The sequence below is a fragment of the Cupressus sempervirens genome, chromosome 8, assembly GCF_028749045.1.
Source record: "Cupressus sempervirens isolate cs-2001-9-10 chromosome 8, ASM2874904v1, whole genome shotgun sequence".
In the NCBI taxonomy this organism is placed as follows: Eukaryota; Viridiplantae; Streptophyta; class Pinopsida; order Cupressales; family Cupressaceae; genus Cupressus; species Cupressus sempervirens.
This window is the reverse complement of record NC_143125.1, coordinates 789,411,163-789,423,583: the sequence shown is the minus strand read 5'-3', so window position 1 is coordinate 789,423,583 and position 12,421 is coordinate 789,411,163. Positions and strand designations below refer to the sequence as shown.

At 35.6% G+C, this 12,421-nt stretch overlaps 1 protein-coding gene across 1 annotated transcript; it reads right to left on the bottom strand.

The window, feature by feature from the left end:
* Positions 1 to 1,896: 1,896 nt before the first annotated feature.
* Positions 1,897 to 7,055, bottom strand: LOC149544767 (auxin transporter-like protein 4). Its single transcript, XM_089795343.1, has 8 exons — positions 6,690 to 7,055; positions 6,142 to 6,327; positions 4,465 to 4,577; positions 4,151 to 4,334; positions 3,930 to 4,027; positions 3,430 to 3,637; positions 3,016 to 3,273; positions 1,897 to 2,705 (listed from the first exon to the last, which is right to left on the bottom strand). The coding sequence occupies exons 1-8, from the start codon at positions 6,873 to 6,875 to the stop codon at positions 2,463 to 2,465; spliced, it is 1,476 nt and encodes a 491-aa protein (XP_089651469.1). The 5' UTR covers positions 6,876 to 7,055; the 3' UTR covers positions 1,897 to 2,462.
* Positions 7,056 to 12,421: the final 5,366 nt, after the last annotated feature.

Sequence of the window (12,421 nt, the reverse complement as noted above, 5' to 3'; positions counted from 1 at the left end):
TTCCCGTTTATTGAAAGAAATTGTATCAATTGGCTGGCCTCCTTGAGCTCAACTATATATAACATCAAATAGATCCCGATGTTATATCTCACCGTCGATAGAATGGTTTGTGGTCTATAGAACGCCAAAGCAAGAATTGTTTTCAAGAGTTCGGTCGTATTACCAGAGTTCCACATGTGGCCCTTATCAATGATTGATGTTTCAGATCCTTCAGTCTTGGTTGACTTGTTGAGAAAAGGTGTTACAAGGCAAAGGGACCTGGTTAAGCCTTCAGCCGACTGAAAGCCCCAAAAGGTGTTACCGAAGCTTGTATCCATCCATCTAAAATGTGAAATGTTAAAAATGATGCCCAACTGCTAATTTTTTTGAAGAACTCAAAGTTCGTATCTAAATATTGAAAATGCAGACATATAATGGAGTCTCATAGTTCATTCACTTTGTTTCAATCTAAATTTGAATGTAAAAATTAACAAATATGTTAGCCAAAAATGAATGATTAGATTGGCTCCATCAATTGTATCACAGAGATGTGATGGTTGTCAAGGAACATTATAATTATTTTTCTCAGGATTCAACTGGGTAGTTTTTTTGTTGAACTGATTGACCCACAAATGGCTCATAAGGCACAACACTCCACTGAAGGTTTTACAAATATATTTAGATTGTGGGCTTACCCTTGGATAAGTTCCATGGTTAGCACGCTAGAAATGTAGAAGTACTGAAACGAGTGACTCCTTGGAAGAGCCCTGTTTCACCTCTGTGAGATAAATTTGAATGTAAAAATTAACAAGTATGTTAGCTGAAAATGAATGATTAGATTGGCTCCATCAATTCTATCACAGAGATGTGATGGTTGTCAAGGAACATTATAATTATTTTTCTCAGAATTTAACTGCATAGTTTTTTGGTTGAACTGATTGACCCACAAATGGCTCATAAGGCACAACACTCCGCTGAAGGTTTTACAAATATATTTAGATTGTGGGCTTACCCTTGGATAAGTTCCCATGGTTAACACACTAGAAATGTAGTAGTACTGAAATGAGTGACCTCCTTGGAAAGCCCTGTTTCACCTCTGTCAGTAGCACCTAGATGCAACAAATGCTAAATTTGCTATTCATTCTCATGAGAGATGGGTTTCTCGTAGCCACTACCCATGAAACATAATTCAAGTTGTTTGAAACAAACTATACAAACGAATCCTAATAAAAATATCATAATTTGACACACTGCTAAAAACATCTTATCAATGGCTAAGGAAAATGTTTATTGGGGTTCCCATGTGATTCATTTGACTTTTTTGCAGTACTGCTCTTTAAGTCCCATATGATGGAAGTTTGAACTGAAATAAGAAGTCATAACAGATCAGAAGGCATTTTTCATTTCGGCATATTTACATCCCAGCATATCAAAGCGTGTGTCAATTAAAGTTTGAAGACTTCCATTGTCTATGGTGTACTTGGGCAATAAAATGGAGCTTGTAACTTCGTACATGCGAGATAGCAGTTGGAAATATACACGTTTTCCTTAACTATTTATAAGATTGCAATGATGCATCCACATGATCATGCACCCTTGCTGACTTACAAAGTAAGCTGCCTCCAGAGGTCTACTAAAAAGTTAAGATATTCAATTTTGCTTATATACCACAAATTATAATCGATATCTAACCACTGCTGGTTGTCAATGATAATGAATGCTCATTAATGCTATTCTCTAATAAAAATGAATTGCATCACACCCATAAGAATGATGGGTTTGAATGTATGGTAACTTCAGGGAGGTGGTGGAAATGAAAGAGACTGCAAGAATTGTTCCATAAGCATATGAAAGAAAAGAGATACAATGTCTGAACAAATAGTAGCTTCGTGGAGAATGTGAGAACAAAAGAAAGAGTGCGAGAAATTTTACATAAACTTCCATATAAGAAGAAAAAAGACACATACAATGATCTGATAACTGTTGAGAGTCATCATCTTTTGAGATTACACTCACAAGCAGAGGAGTCTTAGATGACCCTTGCATCCTCATACCACAACTAATAGACATGTTTAAACAAAACAGGCTGCGACCCAACCACCAGTAACAGCACAAGGCAACTGCTTGCCTAGTTAAGTTGCCAGCCTTAAATAAAATTGAGACTAAGTATTGACTGTTACACTGCACATTCTCCTGGTAAGATGGATGAGCAGAAGCAAACTTACGTTCTCCATAACAAATTAGTGAGTATAAATTACAAACAAATCCCCGTTTACAATGGGCACTTTCAATGAACTGTATGCTGTTAGTGAGTGCGGAACAGCGGTCACCCATCAACATTTCCACAATTGCCATTGTCACCAATCTACCTACTGAAACAGTTTCTTGTCCTTGTAAGACAGTGCTAACATGACCTGAAAAATAAGTATATTTCCACACATGTATCATCATATAATTGACGTGCTATCAAATTACCCTCGGAATCAACTCCTGTGATGAGAGAGAGGAGGATGGGGTGCAGCAGTAGCTGAAGCTGCCACCCTTGGGGGGCACTGATAGCACTTCGCAAACAGGCCAAATGTGTTCACTTGTTGGATAAAGTTAGTCATGCTTGCCCAACCACCAAAGCCAAAGCCAACTATCAACACCCAACCTACAATGAATGTGTTCAAGATGTACATAGCAGTCCAGCTTGGAAGGAAAAATGGAGGCTTTTCCACACAGTTCTGTTGACATGCACATGGAAGAGATATGTTAGGGACCTAGAACCATGAAATCTCGCTGAAGGAAAAATGCAAGAAAAAGAATTCCCACAAATTCATCAACAAAATTATGCTGTTGCTCCAAAATCAAATGCTCATAGGTTTAGCTTTGGTTTTGTCAGTAAGAATGCTAAATAATTAACTAAACTATTGAGAACAACATATTTATATTGTCATTTCAGAAATCTGATGGTAATGTTATATGAATGCTTTACCTCTGTACTGCAATATGATTATTAAACTGAAGAGAGAAAGAATTAGCATAGCTTGTTACCTGTCTGGCAAGAGCTGTTCTGTAGGTGAGCATGTGTGCAATAGATGGTATAATGTAGACAGTGAAACTGACCAAAAGAGCACCAACTGCAGAATTGATAGGACCAAAGAAGGGAAAAATAATTGCAAGGAACCAGATTGGGATCACAACAGGCAGCCTGGCCAATGCCCGGAGAAATATGCTCTTTGTGTCATGCATTCCAATTACTTTCTCCCAAACAAAATATAAAGGAGTGCATGCAAACCCAAAAGTAATGAACTGTATAAAAGGAATACACGAGTTAAATTTCTTATCAGTGGACAAAAATGGGATTCAGTAAGTCCGAAACAAGTAATACATTAAATTGGATGCATCTCTTCTAAATAGGAAAATTAAAATAAAACTTATGGAGCTGCCAAACAGGGCTTCTAGTACCTGATGGATAAGCATGAGGACGACTGCAATATCACGGAATGCTGACCTGGGGAGCATAGAGAAAGCATTAGAATGAGTCAAAAGCTCATCTCCAAATGCCCAGTAGACAGATATTGCAGATGGCAGAGTCAATGTCAAAACGTAGAGAGTTGCCAACAAGTAAATTGATTTGAATTTCTGAGGTTTCCACATGGCATGCATTATCTCCCTGCAGAGCATAAAATTAAAATCATGTGATAACACATCAATCCAACTAGTTCATCAAAATAAACTAACAGCGATAGGGAAAAAGAGAAGTAAATTAATAACCATGAATTTTTCAAGTAGTTCAACAAGGATCAACAACTACAGGAGCTACGTCTATGGAACTTAGAAGTAAAGCAGGTTTCATTAGGTCAATAGTGAGCCAATAGAACATGTCAAAAAACAATAAAATTAAATTGAGAGTCAAAAGCGATATGTAGGAAGCAGCAGAAGGCTGATCAGTGATGAAGACTTACACTGTAACCGCATGGCCTCCAAAAGTATAGAGAATATTTGTGGCTCCAGTAAAGTAAAGCACAAGCCTGGATGGTGCAGAGTGTTTCACATCTTCAACCTATTTAATTGGAACACTGTTAGATATTCTAATATAGCCTGTGACCAAAAATTTCATCAATTTCATGCATAGAAATCTTTGGCAAATTAAATTTTAAGTACACTAGACTTTCAGCACCTATACCTGTCCATGAACAAGGGCTGCAATTGTCATGTACCATGCTGTGTATGTGGTCATTCCAAGTCCAATAAATGACCAAATTCGATAGTTATGGAAAGATGGAATAAAGACCGTGGTTGCACAACAAGCTCCAAAGATGTATGTCCAAGTTCTCTTGTCCAGATTATCATTTATATAATAGATGTTACTGTAATCAAAGCAGGCCTCAGCACCATAAATACAAAAGCAAATACAAGAACCAGGCAGTTAACATTCTAGGGGCAATGGAAAACTCAAAAAGAAAATACTTGAGTTAATGTTTGAAAAATAAAGAATACCTGGCACAAGCTATGAGCTGTATGACAGATCCAAAGAGAAGAAATGTACAGTTAAAAGCAAGGCCAAGGGCTTTCCAATAGGGTCCCAATAGTCCGTCTAAAACCTCAAACCACTGCAAAGGACAATAACATCTATAAGAGTGCTTTACTGATATCGGTGCCAACATTAGATGGCAAATATGTGTAACATCTCCTTCAGTTTCTACTGAGTATGGCATTCATCTAAACATAGTGTAATTGCACCAAGGAGAAATGGACAGTAAAACTAGTATGACTCAGAATAAAATGATCAAGCAGTTTTGTTCCTGATTTCATGCAGTATCACTCTGTTTTATCAGGGCAGATTTTTTGACTAATAGTAATATGATTGGTACCTTTATATGTTGATTAAATGTGATGCTTTGTATAAATAGGTGCCTATAGGCTTAATATTGCTATGCTTGATATTTGACATCAATGAAATTTGCATAGCACATGACACATAATCCTCAGATTCAACCGGCAAGCCTGTTTATAGACTGGTCTGGATCATCATATACCTAGAGTTCAGTCAAAAGAGGAACCCTCAGTCCCCTACTTATTAGAAGAGGGCCCTTCTTTTTAGAAGAGGGACTCTGGAACATTAATCAAATTCAATCTATCCACGACCAGCATCACTTAAGGCAAATTCAATCTCTCCACAACCAGCATCACTTGAGGTCTCTAACATCTACATGTTAGAGTCTCATAGCACAATAGGCATCCTGCCATATGGCATATCCTAACATCATAGTGTTAACTCTAATATTAGCATTTTGTGGCTGATTCTCTAGGTGAAATTCCTTAAGATTTACTGAGAAGTACAAATTGCGCATGAGGTCTATCCATCCGGTAATAATATTGTTAGAAGATTCTGCACAGGTTAAGTAGATCCCTTTATGGCTTTGTGGTCAACAAGTTCTTTTGTGATCTCTCTGCCACTAAAATTACTTTAGGGCTCTGCAAATGTCAAACAGATTCCTTTTTGACTTAGCGGTTAGTTGTTGTGGATAATAGATATGGGTTGTACTCTCATTACATAAGAAGCCTCCTAACCCATAAGAATGCTGAATGGTACCATAAATGGCTTATTTTGGCTTGTGGTTAATGTACTGTGTATTGGTGCAATTCGTTGATGTCATAAGCATTAAGAGCATCCAATCTCATCCCACCAGATTGTTGTGTGTGAGAGAGAAGGAGACAGAGTTAGCCAGGGGATGTTCCCTGGCACAATGTCAGGGATAGACAGCCATTTTGAAAATTATTCCTCTTCTGAAGGAATTTTATCTGCGCAAAGATGGTCTTCACTAATATTGTGGAATTGACCTTAGGACCAACGACTTTTGCCCCCAATCATATCCCAAATTTAGATTTTCCCACGAAATTAGCTTTGTTCAAACTACCCCAATGGTTCATACTGGAGACCACCAAGAACAAAAACTATTCTACAAATAACCCTCAAAAAACTTGGATTTTTGAGAATCTCACTTCCATGAAGTCATAGATTAAGCTACAGCGTTGCGGAAACTCTGTCAAGTTTTACGGGCCTTGGAGTGCCGACCAGACACACCACTGGCAGTGCTCGCCTTAACAGACCAGAAAGAAGCCCTAGCAAACCCAACGGTTAAAAAAGTTTATAGACTTGACTGAGATAATCACCTGAATAACATGGTTCTTGAAGCTAACATTCTCCTTCTCCTTCCTGCTTCGGTACTCAACATAAAGAACACTGATCAGATAAGCCGTCCAGCTTCCCATAATGCCATAGAATATCTGGAACACGATCCCAGACACCATTCCGAGCTGTGAGAAGGAATATGGCAGAGTTAGGAGCACTTGGGCCACCTGCAAAATCCCAATCGCTCACTTGTCACTACATGCCATTGACATAAAATGACGCAAAAAAGCATAACACATTAGACACAGAAAATCCCACAACACCCACATGCCAGAACTCTCAAGAACAACAACCGGCCAGGTCACATCCTTTAACTTTCAATGATACAACCCACGACAACCAACATCCCTTGAGTTTCGATACCACAACCAACTATTTTGTTAACATTACCAAGGTGCAGGAATATACATGGACATTTCAATCGATACACACGACTATCCTACCTAATTCTACGAAAAATGACACAATACAGACTGAAACGAACACACGGCATAACATTTGTCCAGATTGGAGGTATGGATCTATGCACCTGGTTTGATGCACAGCTAAACCAGGCATCATAAACAGAACCCCCATGCCAGAAGAAGCTCTTAACGGTCCCTTTAAAGGACGCCTCGTCAGTACCCTTATTTTGTAAATCCTTCCCTTCCACCTCCATCTCTCCATAATTTGCCACTATAGCTTCTTCTGCCTGCCTCTGTGGCACCATCTTCATCAGCAATCAGCACAAGAGCTCAAGATCTGTTGTTGCAGCAATATACGGAGGACTCAATCAAGAAAAACATACACCTTGAGCTGCTGAAGGAAGGATTTCGGGTGAATTGAGGCAAGAATTCTCAATGTAGCCCAAATTATCCAGAAGCAGAATTGTTATTCTTGTTCTTCACCAAGGCTCAAGATAACATACATACTTATTGTATATATATGTTCTCTGGCGGTGTATACCTTGCTATCTAACTAGAGCTGCTACTGCCTCTGTTGTTTGACAGGATATCCCAACCAACCAAACAATAATACTGTTACCAGAAGAACAGAGAGACCTTGACACTTTAAAGGATCCCAGCTATACAGATTAAAGAGAGTAAAGTGGCCTTATCATTATTTTTTTTAAAACGAAAATATATTGCTTACTTTGTTTGGCATTGTTGCTGTCAAGCAAAGCAGAAGCCTAGAATGAGTAATAATCATGATAATGAGCCTGCTCTGGGCCTAGGCATGCGGATGTGCATAATTATTAGTGTCACCCACAGCACCCTAATACTAAAGGCAGCAAGGTCACATCAGGCTAGAGAAGAAGGGGCTTGTGGGGCTTAGCTGGTAAAGTATAGTTGTTTTTCACATTGTAGAACAATGCATTGTGAGGATTTGACATGAAAAAGATGGTAGACCACACACACTAGCCCACAACGAAGGAATTAAGGAAGATGGTACACCATTTTATACTGCCATCAAGGAACCAAGGAAGAGATTATGGGGTCTGGGTTGTATTCTGATCCACTGGTGGGCTCTCTCTCTAAGAAAGTGGGTATTTTGTTTTCGATTATAATCTTCTCTTTCCGGTCAAACTTAATATATCCTAATTATGGTTTATTATGGCTAAGTACTGATCAACTTAATGTCCTAATTATGGTTTATTATGGATAAGTACTGATCAAGTCAATCTTCTAATTGTGGTCTATTATGTCTTAGTACTGATCAGCACAATGTTTTAATTGTGGTCTATCATGCCTTAGTACTGATCTATGCATACAAGTATGTTACTCAATGGTTAAAGGGTAATGCATCCTATATTTTTACCAGCTCCTATATTTTTAGTGTAAATGCATTATATTTGTTCTATGAAAAGGTGCATTATAATCTTCATGATGTACCATGACATCTATGGTTGCATAATCGACTTTTTCACTTCTTATCAATCGAGAATCAAAGAAAAATCATATTTTCAATTACATACTATCTAATATACTGTATCTTGATCGCTAAACAATAAATTAGATCAAAACTTCAATTAACAAGAAGAAATATCATATGATGATACATCAACCATCTCCATTATATCCTCTCATTCATTACCTTAAAAAAGAAGAGCATCTTCTATTCATGGGTAGGAGATAATTAGATAACTCCATTTATTACTCACATGGACAACAGTGGGGATTGGAAGTTACAGTTCAAAGAGCTTTGGGAAGTCAATATGGTGATAATGGCGGATTCATTTTTAAACCAATAGAAGTGATTCTCCTCCATTATTTAGGATGCGCTATTAGTCTACAGTGCCAATACATTAAAGTCACATGGTTAGTAGTTGATCATGGGAGAACATAGAATCCCATGCCCGCCTACCAATGTAATCTAATCTTAACAATTATACTCTAATGAAATGAGTTTGGTTACATCACTTAATGTATGCCTTAGAATCCAAAGCCATAGACCCCATGTGGAAACAAAGAGGATTGAGTAGACTTGATTAAAATAAATACTTAAAAAACTCTAGGAGTCACATGGTGGTAGATTTGCTTAGCTTTTGCTTGTTGACTATGTACATTACGAGTTGGGTAAACCACTACATAAGACGTGCCCCATGTGAGGAATACCTCAAGATATATTCCTCCCTAGTTTAAAACTGGTTTATTCTAATGGACAATGATACCAAAACACGCTTCATATGGCCCTAATAGATATGGGACCATGGGTCCCAACATGGTCACATGGGGCCTTAAGATGGCCTTAATAGATATGGCATATGGGTCTCAATATGGTCACATGGGGCCTTAACATGGTCACATGTGAACTTTGAGTGGAGTGTTGGTAAGGTTAAAAGTGGGAATAGAATATGGTGACATGCAAATGTAAATTTGATGTAGTTAATGTAATTTATTATTTTAAATTGATTTTTTAATGTTTCTTTATATTCTATTTGGATTGAGTTTACAAGGGAATATTTAATAATTTTATCATTTAAAAATAGTCTTTCCATCTTTAATGAGCTCAAAAATGTAGAACATGGTTGTGTGTAAAGTTCAATGTTGGCTAGATACATTGAAATAAATGTTGTTTGGATACATGCAAACTAATTATCCTCATTCATCTAGTTGATTTTGGATAGATTACTGACAAATTGATTATTGGTTCAATAGAAATTTACGTGTCCTCTAAAAATTATTTCACTTGAAGTCAGCATTGAAAAATCACAAGATAATTAAAAAAACATTGATCTTTATATTCCCCATTAGCAATCCCAACAAGGGCATGTTCCCTTGAAAAACACCCCTATGGACAACATTTTCCTCTATTGGAATAGGACACAATATTTAAAAAAAAAATTTAAATTAAATGCCTCTTCATTTTTTTATTACACTTTAACCATTAACTAGATCTCATGAAAAGACAATGCCCAAATCCAAAAATAAAAAGAAAACCCTCAAATCACCACGGAAATTTCCTTAAAATAGCCTTAAATTCAAAACACTCATTCAACCCTTGCTCCCCATGTGACCTTAGCTCCTAGCCTTTGATGTGCCCGAAGGCTAGGGCAAACAGGGATATTTTCAATGTAAGTATCCAATGTCATACATGACATAGTGGCCTAGAAAAGTAATAATTAATTTATTCTCTTTGGAAAAGGAAAATTTAAATCATTAATTTAATATTGGAATAATATGGTAATATGGTAATTATTTGGTTATTTTATATTATAAAAATGTTGAGTTGTATTTTAACAATACTAATTGCTTAGGCTGATATCCTTTAATGATGCTTTGGAAAGAGGGCAATCAATTTATCTTATTTAGTAGATTTAAAAACTTTTGTGATATTGTTTATTTCTATTTATGCATACTATTAGTTATTATTATTTGTTGTAATTAATTCTTTTTAATGTGTTAAACTTAAGTAGATTTGAACTTAAGATCTCCCATTATTGTGTTGTAGGCTCTATATCATATCCACTTATTATTTTATTTAATTAAAAAAATATGTAGTAATAAAATTGACAAGTGATAGCTAAAGCACCCCTATAGTTATTTGGTATTTGTACCAAAGGGAGGTCCCACATGAATGACCACTCTCAGCACACTTACTTAAACCAATCCGTATACTAATTTGCATTGATATGGCATCAATATATTGTTGGATTGTTTACATGGCTAAAAAAGGTAATATGTGGAATTGACACTCACCTTATGCCAAACAAAATAACATTGATGTAAAACTTGCAAAGTGTTTTTAGAGGTTGTTATTTAGGGGTTTATCTTGTAAAACTATGGGTTTGAGTTGTTAATGTTTAGGGCAAGTTAATTTTTGTTTAGAGTTAAGAAAATGGATTGATATGTGTGCAGGGCTAATGGTGTAGGTTGGGAATATTTATTTTATTTTGCTTCCTTTTCCAACATTTAAAAATATTACACATGTCACGTATAATGTGGAAAGGGATGGGTAAGAAGAGAATGGCTTCATTTGGAGCTTAATAAGTTTGAACATCATATGGTCAACAACTTGAAAAAAATTAACTTTAAATTGATCAGAATTTCTTGGAAAATTAGCTTAAATTATGAAGCCACAATAGGCATCCAAACTCATGGCTAAATGATTTGTCTTTCTTGGACTTTTTCTACTTATAGATAATTTTTGAAGGAGAGTGTTGTTCCTTGTAACTCTATTGTGTATACATTTTATAGGAAAACTAAAATAATTAAGTTTATATTAGAACAATACAATACTCATTTATTGCAATGTTACATTATGAAAAAATAGTAGAGTTGCATTTTAAAATACTAATAGTTTAGTATTTTTTATGATATTCTGGAAAGCGATAAACCAATGGATCTTACTCACTAGATTTGAGAATTTTTGTGAAAGTTTCAATTATTACTTGTTTATATTTATTCCTACTTATGCACGCTATTATGTTCATGTTGTAGTTTGTGAAGTCTATCTAATAGTTTCTCTTGTGACATATTGCATCATTCGTGTTCTATAGTAGATTATTTATGTATTCTAGATGATGATGGAAATTGGTAGCCTACTTATGCACCTAATCAAGCCCAACTCTAAGCCTTAGATTCACAAAATGAAACCATCATCATACCAATAAAGCACTTTGTCTTGAATTAGTAAACATGAAATAAGCAAAGTATATATACACATACACTCTAGAGAAGCTTGACTTTATTGTCCTATTTTTTAAAATCTTGTGATAAAAATGTTGGTGTTTTGAAATTTGTTAGCATGTGCACAAGATCCTATGAAAGAATGGAGATTGGTTGATTGATGCAAGGCTATGATAGTGAGTGACATGAAGGCAATGATATTGATAGGATGACAAGATGATAGCTATGGATCTTAAAGAGCATAATGGAGAGACTAAATAAGGCATAAGGTAACATAAGTTCTCCAAAAGTACAAGGATTGCATAAGATATCAAAAGCATTAGCAATTTAAATGATAGGAGAAAGTCTTGTTTTATAGAAGTCCTCATGAGAATCAAGGGCTAAGATTAAGAATGATATAGGTGTGGCAAGGACTAGAGACTAGGTATGGAGTAGGTAGGGAACATGGAAGATAAAGGAAATTGTGAAGTGAGAGGAAATGAGTGTATAAGATAAAGTGCTAGGCTAAGGATATTGAATTTTATAATATCTATACATTTGAACATGGCAAAATGTCAAATAAAGAGATGAGTAACATTTGTCACAGGTCTAAAATTTGTGACATTAAGATTGGAAGTGATTGTCTAGGATTATAATGAAGAGGATTAATGAATTTATTAAATAAATTAAGGAATTTAATCTATAAGTAGGAGAAAAGAAAGATGGTAAAAGAGCAACAAAATAAATGTGTACTTATTTAAGCATAGAATATTAAAAAAATAGTAAATTAGATAAACAAATAGGAATTTTTATTTAAATAATAGAAAATTATGGTGATGAATTAATCACATAAATAGGGATTTCTATTTAATTAATAAATGAATTTTCTAATTTTGTGATGAGATTTTTTTTGGATTGTGGGAATTGAGTATAATACCCCTTTTAAATTGTAATGCATTCCATAAATTTTTTAACGTGACATGACACTGGTGAGACACATCATCTAGCACCACATAGGCTAGGGGGAGGCTAGACCTCATGACCTCATGCTTTACCACTTGTTTCTCTCCCCAATTGAGTTAGGCTGCCAACCCTTCATGGGGAGATTTTTAGGCATCTACAATTCTTAATAATTTATATATTCAATTAAAATACATACAATGATTAAATTGAC